At 41.3% G+C, this 16,984-nt stretch overlaps 2 protein-coding genes across 2 annotated transcripts in view; one reads left to right on the forward strand and one right to left on the reverse strand.

The window, feature by feature from the left end:
• The first annotated feature begins 402 nt into the window (after positions 1-402).
• On the forward strand, positions 403-14,689 carry podn (podocan). The gene is made up of 11 exons (XM_084548603.1): positions 403-1,075; positions 2,781-3,071; positions 3,188-3,281; positions 5,480-5,544; positions 6,942-7,051; positions 7,136-7,292; positions 7,464-7,579; positions 7,697-7,910; positions 8,091-8,534; positions 9,446-9,594; positions 12,462-14,689. The coding sequence occupies exons 2-11, from the start codon at positions 2,796-2,798 to the stop codon at positions 12,616-12,618; spliced, it is 1,782 nt and encodes a 593-aa protein (XP_084404729.1). The 5' UTR covers positions 403-1,075; positions 2,781-2,795; the 3' UTR covers positions 12,619-14,689.
• Positions 14,690-15,331: 642 nt separating this feature from the next.
• slc1a7b (solute carrier family 1 member 7b) overlaps positions 15,332-16,984 on the reverse strand; it is a 29,823-nt gene continuing 28,170 nt past the window's right edge. Inside the window, exons 9-11 of the mRNA XM_084548696.1 lie at positions 16,388-16,522; positions 16,145-16,244; positions 15,332-15,873 (exon numbers count right to left, since the gene is read on the reverse strand). Coding sequence (XP_084404822.1) covers positions 15,613-15,873; positions 16,145-16,244; positions 16,388-16,522 — 496 coding nt within the window. The 3' untranslated portion in view covers positions 15,332-15,612. The remainder of the gene's footprint in view (positions 15,874-16,144; positions 16,245-16,387; positions 16,523-16,984) is intronic.

Raw genomic sequence — 16,984 nt, forward strand, 5'->3', positions numbered from 1 at the left:
AGAAGAAGAAGCTGGGGAACAGTCGGTAGGCTAGGTACGTTTAGCTTTGGCTAAACTTTGCCACACAGTTAGCTTTCTGGCGGATGTCTGGCATCAACCCAACTTGATCAAATCAATTCACTAACTTCACTACACATCTGCTGGAAAACTGGTGAAAAGATCAACAGGTTTTCAGTCTTTGTGGAACTGAAGCTGGTGATGTGGTGTCTAAAATTAAAATCTAAAAAAGATGAGAAATTAAACTCATTTTCCCACATTCATCAGAAACAGAAGCTGTGAAGCAAGGTGTGACAGGCAAACAACATAAAGCAAGTATATGTCTGTGATGATGGTACAATGGCATTAACACTATTCTGCAAATACTAATGCACAGTACTGGTAGCAGATGTTCACTCACATGTCCCTAAAGGGAGGTGGGCTCGTTGGAAAAAAAGGCCCAATACAGAAACATGTGGGACATTAAATCATATCCTGTCGCCCCTTTTTTGGCAAGCTGCTCTTCCACGCTTAATTTATTGCTAGACGACCCCGTCTTTCTACTTCTCAGATTAAACTTATGCCAGAACACATTGCTAATAATAAAAAAGTCACAGATTGAATTTGCATAGCTATTCAGCACCGGAAATATCCACTACTCTTACTCCTATATGTTTAAAGAGATCTAACCTGTGAATCCAAGTGTTTCTTATCCCAGTTCTCCCAGTGTGATCAAAATCTCTGATGAATCATATGGGAACTTACCAAAGGTTATTACAACATAAGGTATTACATTATAACTGTAAACACATTCTTTTCTGAAAAAGCAAAAGCGCAATACTTGGGGAAGAAAATATGAGAAAAAAGGAAAGAATTTGTGTTTTTGGCTCTCAGTCAGGTCAGAGATGCCTCTCCTACTCACTCCCTTCCTTTCACTCTCGCCTGCCTCTCTTAACTTTAATTCTCTCACTCCCACTTCTCTCTCACATCTGGAGGGTATCTGGTGTGGCTTTGTGACTCCTTTGCCTGCTATGGGACAGCCTGTATTTGGACTGGACGTCAGACTTGAGTGCGTTTCAGCTAACGTTGCTCAGACGGGGTAAAGTACAGGAGTAGACCAGAATGTTGCTTTTGCAGACTTTACTGCTTCATGTTTTACTGGTGGCTGCTATGTTAAATGGGGCAGGCTGAGATTTAAGTGCCAGCATCACTCATCCAGGCATGATAATTCTGGAATGGATATTTCAGGCAATCCAGACCGTTTAACACGGCAGTAAACGCTGCTCGACTGAGAAATAACAAAAACAATTGAATGGGTAGCATCTCTGCTTATAAAGGATGTTTTCACTTCCAGCGTCTAAAATGTAACTTAAAATGAGTATTGTTGTGACTTAATGACTTTATATTCTTTCACTGCTGTATACTGCATTGTTTTTATTCCTTTATAAGGTTGGCATGGCACAATAAGTGCATTTTCTGTGAGTGAGTGTATGCATGCTGCACTGTGATGTGGATGTGGATGTTCTGAGTGCTCTTACGTACCTCGATCTCTTGGGTAGTTGTCGTGCATCAAGCAGAAAGGGCTTCTTTGATGGATGAGCTTTTAGACGTTTGCGTTGTATTTCTGACAAAACTGGTGGAAATGATTAGATGGCTTTTTCCTGGCTTCCTCAGAACACCAACCTTACATACAGCACTGACCTTGGGCTTGTCAGAGAATTACAAAAGCCATCCATGTGTCAGTTTAAATTGCTGAACTATTCCCTGAACTTTTGGCTTTTGTCAAATGATTGATTTTTGCGAAAGCTTGCATGGGAAACACTTGGAAAGCAAACAGTCTGCGGTGCTCATGTTCTTTATTCAAATTGGCTCTAGCAGGTGGTGAGGACTGTTTCACGCACAGAGCTGGCTGACTGTTGTTATTGGCCTGGTGCCTGTAACAATGCAAACCGATGTATTATTAGACGTGATGTCACTGTTTTTGTCTGTACACCAGTTAGAAATGGCACCTGGCATCTCAGATGCAAAGTTTGCAGTTCATACTATCGCCGAAGATGAAGACGTTTGTTTGCTTTAACTCACAAATCCATGCTTTTGATAGCTTAGCATTAGCGACCTGCAGTTCAACGACACAACTTCCCGTGTAATCAACTATTATTGTCATTATTTTTCAACTAAACACTGATTTTAAATGTTTTTATTTAAAAGGCATACCGTATATGATCACTAACAATACACACTGTATATGATCACATACTGTATATGATTGCTAGCAACATTAGCCTTCACCACAAAGCACTCCTGTACCTGCAGGGGCACCCAGTTGCTGGCACATATTCGTTTTTCTGTAGCTTAACCTTTTCTGCTACAGCTCAAGCAGTCGATACTTACTTTAGTCCAGTATGTTGGATGACCTTTTAGCAATGTTTTTAAAAGACTAGTTGAGCTGCACTTGATTGTCTTTCAGGCAGGAGTAAGCTAAGGTCTAGGCTAATGTTTAAAAAGTCCAACTGTTTCTCACTGTTGATGACTGAATTCAGCATCACTGCAAGCATACTTCAATTTTGCACGTAGAAAGAAATAGCCTTCACCCCTTAGCAAATGAGAGCTGCTGCGACAACATGATTCCACCCTCACCATAATCTTTATTTGCATCTCATTCTACCAACATAATAATTGCATACACTGAATTAAGAAAGTCTTCTAGGACTGTTTGACATCAGCGTAGCAGACACCTTTGTAAGGAACAAAATACCCTGTGACCTGATGTTTTTAACCTCCCTGTCCATGTGCTTGTCCAACAGGAGAGTTCAGTGGACATGTCCTTTCCCAAGCATTCCATGCTGCAGGCCCTGAGTGTGCTGCTCTTGGCCTTGGTGTTGGTGCGTTGCCAAGCCCCTTACAAGCCAGGGAAAGAGGAGGAAGAAGAGCCAATAGAGGAGGCCGACATCACAACAGTGGTGAAGAAACCCGAGCTGTTCGAATGTCCGTCAGAGTGCAGCTGTACAGCAGAGGGGGTAGTGGACTGCGCGGGAGTGGACCTCGTAGTGTTCCCCTCCAATCTGTCCAATAAAACCCGCCAGCTCTCTCTGCAGGTCTTTCATGCACACAGAAACGCTAAAACATATTTACATTGTGCAATTCTGCTCAGAAATAAGGTGCATAATCATATCATTGTATTTACTGCCTGTGTTTTGTCCCACGATGCCAGAACAACATGATAGAGGAGATAACGGTGGAGCATCTTTCCCATCTGTATCAGCTCGACACTCTCAACCTTCAGAATAACTGGCTCACCACGGATGGTAAACACTGTCACACAATGTAAACACCAAGCGGGAACCAGGTGTTCCAAGAGGGACCAGACAATAATGCTTACAAGATTGTTTTCTAAGTTTGCCCGACTCAGTCGTTGGTCGACCTGTTCTGTACAAATTCAGGCCCTTCACCGTTAATTGACAGTAACTGTTCTACTGCGCGTGTGTGCGTGTGCTCACCGTGAGTTGAGCACACACAGCTCAGTCAACAGTCACTTCCAAAAATTGGATGGCAATTGACAAGGACATCAGAACACATTTTTTATTTGAAGGAAATGTTTGAAAAGTGTTGTGTTGCTGTAGATTAAGTGGTACAAAGTTGGAAAAGCTTGATGTTACAAATGGACTGTGCAGCTTTTAACAACAGCTTAGAAGTGAAAAGTTAACTTCATAAGCAATAAAACTGAATTCAGTTGAACATCCTTAGAAGCTTTGCTGCTACAGCCTTTCTAGGTCTGGTGCCGTGTTTCACGTTAAAAAAAGAAGTGGTTTATCGGGCAACACATTCTGAATTGTTAATTGGATAAAACATATTAGAACGACAATGTTAATTTACACAACAATTTAATAATAAGCCATACATCACCATGATCTATGTCAAGTTTTTCTTCAGGCTGTATAAATATAACCAGGTATATAAACTATTTAAACTAGCACAACTTTCACTCATTCATTCACACAGTATCGCATTTGCATTAATTGTCTTTGTGGCTACAGTGGCCAGTGTTTAGCAAAATAATATTGTTTTGCTTAAAAGTGAAATTTCAAGATTGTGCCTCTACTGATCTGTCTTCTTCTATGAGAAAAAACTCTCAAACACAAAGCAAAAGAAACGTCATTTCTTTCTTTTGTTTTGTTTTCATGATGGTGCCGTCTACTTCTTCATCATTTCCAACTACTGTATATAACCGATCAAATCTTGCATAGATCAGTAAAACTGGCTGCCCTGCCAACGACAGGCAGAGCAGATGATCCAGGTGAGCGAGACAGAAGCTGCTACGCAACAAGGACTGCCAGACTTTGAACTAGGGCCATATTACCTTATCTCGCAACCACCTGAACATGAATGTGAACAAACACGTGTCTGCCAGCACCTTAGTTTTTTGACCTGAACATGTATATTCAGCTGGGAAAGGAGCGAAGCTATCTAGCAAAACTTTGTGGTCAGCTGCAGCTCATAAAACAGCATGGAAACTTAATAGCTGCCATTTGTCACTTTGGTGGAATTGTGGTTGTTATTCTTTGACACCATTTACTACAAACTGTTTGCCTATGACATATGTCCCCAGAGACCTTTTAACAATAAGATGATCATACATGATTAACAATAAAAGAGCAGACCATTGCAGATGCATGCAGTGGGCCTCTGCCCAGTTGTGGATTTGCACAGCCATTAACAACTGAATCCAAAATAATCAGCAAATGGCAAAACACATATCATTCCAGAACATCCTCCGATGTTCCTTGTGGTCTTACTCTATATCAGTTAGTCATTGTCATTCAGCTTATGTTTCCGTTACTATGCAGCTTTGACTGCATTAAAACAAATCATTGTGAATTAAACATTGTTCTTATTAGAACGATATAACACCACTGCGCCTTCTTGGGAAATAATTTCTGAGAATGGCGACCCAACTACAAAATATCATCTATTTACATTTTCCCAACTTTTCCTAGGATTTTTTAAATTCAGGGATCCACAAGGGATTGTCTTGATTCTACAGCTAAAACCTCTTTTTATCACACATGCTATGTAGGTTCCGGTGACATTGTCCTTAACAGGCTGACACTTTAAACCACTGTACCCCCCCAGAAGAATAGGTTTTACAACTAATTCATAACAGTGGATCTGGAAGCTGAACAGAGAGTACCTCAATAGTCTGTGTCACTGACTTTAAGAAAACACAGAGCTGCAGACTGAAACAGTGAGTTTCAAATGAGGATCCGCTTCAAAGCGACACAATTTACACCTTTATGAAAGAAGTGTTGGTGTGCTTGATAATCAGTGGATAATCGCTTTTAGCATTTTCCTCTAATGTTCAAAGTCCCTCTGCATCATGCTTTCTTTTGGGAAGAATTTTTATTTTGTTGCTGAGCCTCAATGAAACAGATTTTGTTTCTTATGTTTTATGAGAGGTAGATAACAGTGTTTATAATGACTTACGGTTCAGTATATTTGTTCACAGGCCTCGAAGACGAAGGCTTCGAGATGCTCGAACAGCTGGCTTATCTTTACTTGGCAAATAACAAGGTGAGTCACACACCAAACTTTTAAATGTCTGACTCGCTGCTCATCACAACTCTGCTCACATGCAGCCCTCCCAAATTTGTTTTTGGGGTTTCTCAAACTTTAGCTCTATATACTATTGTTTTCTCTTCTATTCCATTCTGATAAAGACACATCATTCCAGTTGGCAGAGAGAGGTGGCAGTCTCCTCTCATGCAGTCTGTGCGAGCTTATGCTTTTAATCACTTCCAGTATGGCTGTGCCAGCTGGTCGGAGCTAAAATGTTACTGACCCTTTTGGACACAGGGAAAGGATGGACAGATTTGTTTGTGCCTTCCCAGAGAGGAACAGGCAAGCACACAGCATACAGGAGGAATAAAGGATTTTAAAGTGCTCACTAAGCCTACAAAGACACCCGTGATGATTTAATCCATAAAGCATGTTATAAAGGAGAGCGCTCCAGATAAACAAATAATCTCAGCAATGCTTCTCCGATTTCTATACTCTATATCACGTGCAGTGCAGTGCTAGTTCGGGCAGGGGTGAAGGGGTAAAATGAGGAAAACCCTGCTTTTATGAAGGGGTAGCTAGCTTGTCATACTACAATTCTGCTGCGGCAGCATTGCTTGGAGAGGACAGACTGGGTAAAAGCAGTCGGGCCTTCACTGGCTGACAACATGGCATGAAACAACCCCAAGATGCATTATAATAGCATGTGGCTTAATTTAGCGTGATTCTCATTTAGTACCTCTGTATTTAACTAGTCTTTTGTAGCCAGACTCAATTTTTACTTTTGAGATGCTACTTGGATTTCATTACATTATTATGTATCAACAGATCCAGAGAAAGAAGTACCTCCACATGTAAATTGAATAGTCTTACAACCAATCTGGGCCATTTTGTTGTAATGAAATTCAACTCCACAGTGCTCAGATGACAAGTATGACTATGTTGCTGTTACTCTTCTGCACATCACCACATAAATCCCACCAGATTTGATTTAATTTGACCTGGCAGCTCTTTGACAGACCATAATCAATTCCCAATGGAGGGGTTCCAGACCAACTGTCCACCACAAGAATTGTTGTGGGCATTGGAAGTCGAACTGGCATCCAGGGTATTGCTAATTAGCGTTAAATACAAAGGTACAACAGAGGCAGAAAGGATTAAAATTAGTTTTGCAGGTATCGTCATTTGATGGCAATAAATAGACGTAAAGTGGTCACTAAAGTTACGATTCACCCTGAATCGCCATCTCCAGAATCGCTAGATAAAAAGATAAAATTTATCAAGATTCACGCTTTGGGGATCATGCATTTAATAGGTGGCGTTCTTATTTCAATGTGGTCATTTTTTAATTTTAAATAATTCAATTTCACTGATCAATGTCGTGTCATGCTTCTGTTTTTGTGTGTTTGAAGCTCACCTTTGCACCAAGGGCCCTACCCCCATCTTTGGTTAGTGCCGATTTTGCTGCTAATCAGCTTACAAGGATTTATCCATACACATTTGGCTACAAACCGAAACTGAGGTATGACTGTGTGTGTTGGTGCAAATGTACCCTTGTTCCTGGAGTTATGTTCATTAACACGTATCCTGTGGTCTTTATTCCCAGGTCTGTGTATCTTCATAACAACAAGCTGACTGATGTGGGGCTTCCTGATCACATGTTTAACGCTTCTGAGAACCTGGAGATCCTCACCATGTCCAGCAACTTCCTGCGCACTGTCCCCAAGAACCTGCCCTCCAGTCTTTCCCGCCTCCATCTGAAGGTCTAGCACCATATTATATTTGGAGGGCAGATATTCCAATAACAATAACACACTGGCCCACCTTTTTGCTTACGTTTGCATGTAAATATTATGTGAATGGCATACATATATGTCTTTCATTCATGACTATGCTAACTGTGACAATCATAAGGATTGTTCCTGTTACTACAGAGCAACAAGTTGGAGAAAATCCCAGCAGGGGCCTTTGACAACTTGCACAACCTCAGAGAGTTGTATCTCCAGAACAATCTTCTCAGCAATGAGGGCATGGACAATGAGACTTTCAGGTAGACCTTTGATTGTGTGTTCTTATGAGTTAATTTCAATCGCTCTCGTGCTGAGAAAGCACACGGTACAGGATCAGAGAACTGATCAGATATCGGCATCCTCTTGTCTCCTTGTAGCCATCTGAGCAGCCTTGCGTGTCTGGACTTGTCAAACAACAACCTGAGCGTCGTTCCTAAGGGTCTGCCTCGCAATCTAGTGCTGCTACACTTGGAGAAGAACTCCATCCGCAGTATCCCTGGAGATGCCCTTACACCTGTCCGAAACCTTGAGTACCTGCTACTCCACAATAACAAGCTTCGCTCACGTTCTATTCACCAGGCTGCTTTCCAGGTACGCTTTTTTTTTTCCACTTTATTTCGGGATTTTGTTGGAGGAAAACAAACTTGTGTGAAATTTGATTTTGGTCATGTAGATGGGATAGATTGGAAGAGATCATGTGCTCATCTGGCTGGTAGTTTCAGTGCAACAGTGGATCGCTTCTTCTGAATCCTAAATTTGCATTTTCACTAGGGCTTGAAGAAGCTCCATACTCTCCACATGTACAACAACCTACTGGAGCGTGTTCCTAGGGGCTTGCCTCGGCGAGCCAAGACCCTAATGCTACTCCACAACTCGATTTCTGAAATTGGCCGCAATGATCTGTCATTGCTTTACACCCTCACGGAGCTCAACCTCAGCTACAACAAACTGACCAGCCCCAAGATACACCGTGAAGCCTTCAGGAAGTTGCGCCTACTGGAAATCCTGGACTTGTCAGGGAACAGCCTTCTAACGATGCCCCTGGGACTTCCTCGCAGTCTTCGAGAGCTCGAAATCAAGAACAACCAGCTCAACTCCATACCAGATGGTGCCCTAACAGGCATGGAGAAGCTACAAAAACTAGTCCTGAGTGAGAACCAACTGAAATTGAACTCAGTCTACCAAGGGGCCTGGATGGAGCTTAGTGCACTCACAGTGAGTAGCTGCAAGAGACACAGAGCAGATTACCTTAGCAACATGTTTTATTCACTGCACAAAAATCTTGACTATTTAAGAACCATGTGAGGTTTGGTATTAGGTTCTTCCTTGAGGTTCAAGCAGTACAAGCCAGCATGTTTTAGATATGAGCCATTGAAAGGACAAACCTAGTACTAGCTTGCTGGTTAAATTATGGGGTCTTTAGGCAGATGTAGATTTAGATGTAGATGTTGCTAATATATGATATTAAAATAAATGTTTTCCTTCATGTTTATGTGAACATAAGATTAACACCAATTTATAATGTAATACGTTTGTATGATTTAATGTCACATCTGATCGACAGCACCAGCAGGAAATGCCTCAGTTCTTGATGGTTGCATACACCGATCAGCCACAACATTAAAACCCCTGACAGGAGAAATAAATAACATTAACCATATTATGACAATTCAATGTTCTGGTGGGAAACTTTTGGACCTGGCATTGGTGTGGATTTTACTCAGACATGTACCACCCACCTAGACCAGACCAGACACCCCCACTGATAGCAATGACACTCTTTGATGGTATCAGCCATCCCCAGCAGGATGCAGCCTGACACAGACACACACATAAAACAAAACAAACAAAAAAAAAAAACGTAGTGAGTAACAAGTTAGTAACAAGCCTGATCCACAGACGACCTCAACCCATAGGACCCAAAGGCTCCCACTAACAACACTCTGTTGCCAGACACCACAGGACACCCTCAGAAGGCCCATGTCCATTCTCTGATGAGTCACAAATGTTTTGGAGGCATAAGCAAGACCTACACAATATTAGGTCATAATGTTATGCCTGATTGGTGTATACCATTGGAAATATCCCAGTATGTTCATTGTTCATTATTCATCTTGCAATTTTAGACACTTGATCTGTCCGGCAACCAGCTGTCACACATCCCCTCCGACCTGCCGGAGTCTCTGGAGTACCTTTACCTGCAAAGTAACCGCATCTCCAGTGTTCCTGCTTCAGCATTTGAAGGCACTCCAAACATAAAAGGCATATTTCTCCGGTAAGGAATGCAGAAATCATTTCAACCAGGAGAATGACTTGATTAGTGTGAACACTTCACTCATCAGCTACATTCAACAGAGGAAGGGTTGGCTCAGATTTATTTTAGGGAGACTCATAATGGATGGATTTCTGCAAATATCAGAGAATATCTTGAACAAAGCTAAAACAAAAGGTAATTTACCATGTCACCGGAGACAACTGAAGAAGCCACTCTCTCAGACGCACAATTCTCACCAACAGAAGCTGTGCAATCACATTCACACAGTGCCGTAGGTGCCACATTTCCATTCGAGAGCAGTGGGAAATGTTCACCTCAGATGTGCATTGTTGACCATTTTCAGCTGTGTGCTCAGCGCCAACCTTTTCTATCTTCCGCATCCTGTGGTGGGAATTGCAACGGCTGGTAACCATGTCAACAGAAATGAGAATGTGGCCTGAGTGTGTGTCTGAACGTCTAAGTGTGGCTAAATTTGTTGCATATTCATAAATGCATGGACTGAGTTTAAAAATGCCACACAAAGAGATGCTCCAAGTTGGGCTTCTATCCCCGTTTACCGGCGTGGTGGACATTCTTCACTCTGTTTTCTGGTTCCAGTAAAAACATTTAGTTTTCATAAAGTTCATTATTACGCGGGCCTTTTCACATGCTGAGCATCGGGTATGTGCTGGACTTCATGCGTCCAGGCGATTAGTTCACATCCATTGTGTATTTTCATGTACCAATCATCACCTAGCACAGAAAATTCTCTCCAGTTGTAGCATTTTCCAGCTAACACGCAGGATGGGCATAATTTCCTCATCGTTATGGATTCTTCGTGCAGTGGCACTCGTGCAACGCTGGTCTCAGTCAGTTATTTATCTGGCTGTGCACTTGGACAACAAAGAGCTATTAGGCTGGAGGCGCTAAACTCTCTGCTGTCATACGTGCTGCTCCAGTGGTGACGGCACTTTATGTGACGCGGACGCTGAACATGATGTGCACAAGTCATATCATGTGGTCGTCTCCCTCACTTCAGTCAGACTTGGTGTAAAGGAGCACCTCCCTGTGTTCTGCTGTCTGGGGTTTTCTCTTAGGAGGGTTACATCACACTTAACGGAGTTCGTGGACGCTTCCCCGTCGGGCTGTGTGTGTTCGTGTACGCATGCTTGTGGTTTTGTTGTGGGGGGCAATCATTCATGGAATACCAACATTGTGTGAGGGTTGAATAGGTTAAGATTTGGTTTTAGGGTGGGTTGTGGTGTGTGTGAGTATGTCAGTCACAAGTTGTGAAGGTCAAAAAAGCCTTTTAACTCTTTGGAGCTGTCCACGGTCCTGAAAGTGTTAAAATCACTTTGCTCTGCTGCTGACAGATAGATATGTTGTAAGACCCGTCAGCATGATGGTAGCAGCACACTTTGGCTAGCAGGGTGATGTGTTGTATATGCTGCACAGTTCTCGAAACAGACAAAAGTCTATTGTTAGGGTCACAGAAACACTTTCTCTTTATCAGAGCGGTGTTCATCTCAATCCCCTGCCATGTTGCAGTGATACAGTGCAACCTTCCACCTTCCAGTTGCAGGCAAAAAAACAGCTGTGGTCCTGGCCCATAAATGGGAGCACTTAGAGAAATGTTGTAAGATGCAAAGGCTCCTTCTACAATGACTTGTTACACAAGTATATGGTCCGCCTTACACCGCTGGAGATGGCTCATAACGCGTGTTATCTGGCATTCGTGCTGACTTATCTACGGAATTCAGTAGATAAGATAAATTAGTTCCATCTTTAGATGAGTTGTGTGCCATAAAAATGAAAGTGGCTGAGATGATGAAGAGTGAAGGTTACTACACTTTCAAACTTTTTTCCTTTGTTTACACTTGTTATTCGCTACATAATGCACCTTTGTTTCCTCATAGATTTGATGTATTCAGTATTGTTTACATGGTAGAATAGAGCAAGAATAAAGAACAACATCTAAATGCACCCATTTGAGTGGGTGTGCCAAAACCTTTGACTGGAGCTCTGTCTTCTAGTTGGTTTTCCATGGTTTTGTTTCAAAACAGACCGCTAATATAAATATGTTTTTGCAGATGTTCAAACTTTTAAACTTTTATTTTTCAAAATAGATTAGTAACAGACCAAAGGTTAAAAAACCTTTGGTCTGTTACTAATCAGCAACATTTAGTTTCATTCTGCAGAGTACTGCGGTGTGGAATCTAATCTCTCCATCTCCTCTACCTTGTGCGCATTCTGCAAATTTTCCACTTTTGTGCACTCCACATAGTGCAGGCTTATACTCACAAGCCCTGTGGCTGAAAGCAGCGGTCAGACAAAAGGCAAGAGGTTTTGGAAATGCACTTTCAAGGCTTTTGTTCTGTTTGGCTTTTCAGTCAGACCTCAACCTGGCCACTGTCGCATGTTTACAGGTGACCTTAACCTCTTCTGTTGTGCTCATAATGTTTTTTTCCATCTCAGCAGCAGCCACATTACTTTTTTGTTAACTTTTTATTTTCACCAAAATCCCCCTGCAGCTGGGAGCCTTTGGCCTGAGCCAATTTAGAACCGCTGGAATGCTTGGAAGGGGAATTTGAGTGTGTGTGTGTACTAATTGCATATGAATCCTAGTTGTTTAAGGTAATGGACAACATTTGTAAGCATTTTTATTTCATTGATGCGAGTAGATACCATCGATTCAAAGTGTTTTTGGGCGTGCTTTGATGAAAAATCACTTAACACCCATACACTTGATCAAAGCAAAGCATGAGAGTGTGTGCAATTGCTTGTAGTAGATGCAGATGTGTTGGACCGTACTGACATTTACTTTTCTAATTAGATTATTGTTTTAACCCTGTCATTTTTCATTTTTCTTTTTTTTTCTATTTTTTAAGGTTTAACCGCCTCTCTGTGGAATCATGGGATGACAGCTCTTTTGCGCACCTGTCCAACTTGCAAGTGCTAGACATTGGCACAGGAAGCACAGACATCACCTTTAAAAGAGTCGAGGAGGACGACGATAAGGCAATGGACGAGGAACAAGAAACATGAAACAAACTCACTTAAAACTGACATTGGACTTTGCTGCGCCAAGGACATATGTAAGAAAGAAACCATATATTTCTGGTGCCGGATACCGGATGAGGTTGCATTAGTTTCCATTTGTTGGGCTGGTTAGTACTGCAAATTTCTATATCTGACCTTTGATATTTGTTTCAGTTGTTTTGTACCTTATTGTAAGCGATCAGTCACGAAAGCCAATGTGAAATTTCCCATGTAAATGTATGTGAAACGATACCAAAAGTGTAAGCAGAGGGAAAGAGTAAGCCAGATCTTTTCTCTGTCATTTTGTATGCATATTGCTGTTTTGTCTCCCTTGCTTAGAACAGCAATTTTACTAGAAATACTGTGAAACATGTTTTGTTTTTAACACGGAGGATGACAAGATAAGCAGTCTGACTCCACTTAAACAAACAAAGCCACAGTAATTGCAGGACCGCAGTATTTTTTTTTCTTTTTTTTTTTTTTTTGCACCCTATCACAAGCCTGTAGTCACTTTTCAAATTGAGTATTTTAGCAGAACCAATCCAAAACAATCCAAAAAATCTCATGAAAGAAAAAATAGTAAAGAAAGTAAAATCCTCACATTTGAAAAGTGACAATCTTTAAAAAAGTGATGGCATCAAAATTTTGTTGTGAAGAAAAGTTTACAAATCCATTTTAGTAACTACAGCACATCCTTGAGGTCTAACAGATGTGTTTCCTTCCTTATACAACATTTGCATGTCCAGTCTAGCATTGCTTCGTTCGTGTTTACTGAATAACACTCAACACACAAACATGCGCTTCACAAAAAATTACGCCTAAACAGGAGGGGATGGAACGTAGAACTGTCTGATCATGACTTTAGTATTACCGTGTTGGGTTGAAGCTGTCCTCTGTAGTTCTTTTTGAAATAAAAATCAACGTGGTATGATGAATTTTGTTATCTCACAACTTTGTTATCCGTGTTTCAAAATGGTAGTTTGTTCTTGCTCTGCTGTGTTTCAGTCAGAGTATCCGCTCTGAACATGTTTACTGCCCCCAGTGGTCAGAACATGTATCATCATCAGAACTTAATCAGCAAACTGATGCTGTAAGGATAAGTAACTTTTGCCAGGAAATGTTCAGCAGTTTACTTGATGAATCATTAAGTAAAACTACTGGTTAATTGTAATTGTCTTTTACCTGTCAACGGCATTTTGACTGATTTGATCGATTTTACGATTTCACCACCAAGCTGCTGAAAAGTCCACACGCAGCCAGTTGTTTTAACGACAGTAATACTCTTAGAAAGCAGTGATTTACCTACGCTGTGGATATATGTTTGTTTTGTTATTTTTCTATTTTTTTTTTTTTTTGCCACGTGCCTTTAAAAGCAGTGTCACATAGCTGAAGCTTTGATTTATGCTGCTGCTTCTTCAGTCTAAGAGAAAGCCTATATTTTCATATGACATTGAAAGTACTCTGTTGCATTCATTATATTGCTATGAATACAGTATCACTTTCACGTATACCAGTATTGTATTGTCACATACAGTATACAGTCGTTGAACAAATAAAGCAATCAATTATGTGAAAAGGCTGTGTATTTCCTAACATCAGGTTCTCCAATATAGTGCATTGTCACAGCTAATTTCTAATATGTCTCCAGTATGCAGCTATTGTGCATTTTACTGTGTGTCGACCACAAACCAAGCCAGATACTGTTGAAAGAAACCCCACTTCAGAATACAATGTGATTTCCGTTGCATAAATATATGTATGTTGAGAGGTGCACGGACATCTGTCAGTTGACAATATGGCAAGTCAAATGAAAAATCCATCTGTATTTGTCAGTTTATTTTCAGCCTTTATGCGACAAGAGTGACAAATCTTTATAGAAATCCAAAAATTCACTTTTAAAGGTTGAGATTTGTTCAAGTCTATTACAATACTCATGTGCTATATAACAGTCCCTCCTGACGATCAACAGCTATGACACATTCCCTTTTGTAGCGGCAAAACTGTAAAGGTGTGTTCGGAGATGGTGTAATTGCTTAATGGAAGTCAATGGAAACACACCATTCAATTAATAGCATATTTTCTGGGCGTGACACAAACTGGGTGATGATGTTTAAAGCAAAGTTATCTGACAATTTTACGAATCTGCTTCATCCGGTACTGGATTAAAACAACGTCCGTGCAGTCGGTGTCGATGTTTTTTAGTCAAAATCTTTGAAAACAATGTTTGGCGAAAAACGAACCTGAACGACTACAGAGCAAAATCCAGTCTTCATTCCCATTCAAAGCTTCTTTTAGGCTTCAGCAGAAAGTCAAATTAAAAATGATGTGAAATCCAAGTCTGAGATGTCTTGTTAAGCAAGTCAAAGCGGAGTGTCAGCTAGCTAGCGCTAAACAAACAGAAGCAATCCATTATGTGCAAATGAAGTTAGATGAAAATTTACTTCGCACTCTGTCTGAGTACTGTTGGTAATCACTGCCAGCCTAACACCACCAGCTTTGTTAAGGCAAAATTAAACAGATAGGGCATTTCACTTTGCGTCCTGGTCACTCAGCTCAAATCAGACACTTGTTATTCAGTCTTGTCTCTAATATAACACAAACAACTGGCTGCTTGCTTGTATACGATAGTATAAAATATATTAAACACTTGATGTACACTGACAAAAAACTTAAATCATAAAAAATGTTGATATCAAATAAAAATTCATTAATAATACATGTACTCACACCTCTGGTCAGTCTTGGAATATTGGTGTGAGGACATGCGTAGGTCCCATGAATTCCACTGTCCAATTAGTATCCTTGAGTCTCATGTTACTGCTGCTAATCAGCTTTTCATTCAAACACCTTCCGCAACCTTCAGGTCGTCTTGACACTGCAATGCTCTGACTGTGATGAGCCAGGAGATAAAGATAAGCTCGCCTTCGCCATCCTCGATCCTGCACAGACGTCCTCCGCTCCAATTAACACAACTACACACCATCAAACACCACGCGGAGGCTATACATTGGTCTCAAGGCCGTTCATGTCAATCGCACAGTGCTCTTTGCTCTTCTTCAGGTGCCTCGGAGGAATCGGAGGCTTCTTCCTTTCCGAAAGTGGTCGAACGCCCTCCTCCAGCTGCATCAGTCGCGCCACGTCCGCAGGGATGACCTTTGGTTTGACCCCTGAGGAAGGAGGCTGGTAATTGCCGTTGTTGTTGTGGCAGTTCATCAGAGGTGGGTTACTCACTGACGTCTTGGTCTCACAGATCAGCGGCACCTGGGGGCCAAAGATGCAGGATTTGACAGATACCCCAACTTTTTATGTTTGATTAAAATGTTTTCGTGTCAGTGTATAGCTTAAAAGTACAGTAACTACACACATCCTCCTTTCTTTAATGTCTATTATTTGTTGTCTTCAGCAAGGGCTCTGACACGTGGTTTTATGCTTCAGGAGGTAGAACTAAGGAACATCACCACGATAATCACAACCATGCCAGTTTCATAGCACATTTTATTGTTGACTCTGTCAGGATTAAATTAAAACTCACCCCATCTCCCTCTTTCATGAAATCTTTCCGACAGATGTGCGCCATGATGCCCGTTGCCAGAGCATCCCCCATTACGTTGACCATGGTGCGGAACCTGTCTCTGTAGAGGATGAAAACCGGGGGCGTATTTTTAATTTTGGGCAAATGAAGCCCAGAGATTGAAGATGAAGATGAGTTTCTGCTCCGGTATGATTAGTTTGGGTCTTTTTCCAAATCATGGAAGTGAAAACACATGCTACTCACAATGCCCAGTCCACCGCAATGATGAGGGTGATGTCATCAGTCGGCAGCCCCACGGAGGTTAGCACTATCACCATGGTGACCAGTCCGGCCTGTGGTATCCCTGCTGCACCGATGCTAGCGGCAGTGGCTGTGATGCTGGGGGAGATTACGGGGGTGGAGGGGGGGAGCATTGTTAGAGACAGAAATCTGGTGTCAATTAATAAACATAAACATATGAATAATATCATTTGTTACAAGAACTTGATTTTTTTACCCCCCCCCCCCCACACACACACACACACCCCCCCCCACACACACACACAAAAAAAGTATATGTCATCACTTTTCCATTCGTGTATTTGGTTCCAGCTTACTCTTACAGACAATCTATTGCTCAGACAAACAGAACTTCTGACTTTGGATGTCTCCAGCAAAAAGAAAAAAGAAAAAGAAAAAAGAAAGTAAAAAACAAATAAATAAATAAATCACCCTGTGGCAGATAGTGGTGTGGAATATGTGTACGTGAGCATAGATATAGCACTTGTAGAAAATAATGCTGAATGAAAAATAGGCAGCAGTGGGTGAGTCATGATGAATTATTCATTCATTCATTCATTC

This window comes from Chelon labrosus (assembly GCF_963514085.1).
Source record: "Chelon labrosus genome assembly, chromosome: 7".
Taxonomy (NCBI): domain Eukaryota; kingdom Metazoa; phylum Chordata; class Actinopteri; order Mugiliformes; family Mugilidae; genus Chelon; species Chelon labrosus.

Coding starts and splice junctions, on each gene's coding strand:
- podn (XM_084548603.1), top strand. CDS start 2,796: ATGTCCTTTCCCAAGCATTCCATGCTGCAGGCCCTGAGTGTGCTGCTC. Junction 3,282..5,479: donor TAACTGGCTCACCACGGATG/GTAAACACTGTC, acceptor ATTTGTTCACAG/GCCTCGAAGACGAAGGCTTC. Junction 7,052..7,135: donor GGCTACAAACCGAAACTGAG/GTATGACTGTGT, acceptor CTTTATTCCCAG/GTCTGTGTATCTTCATAACA.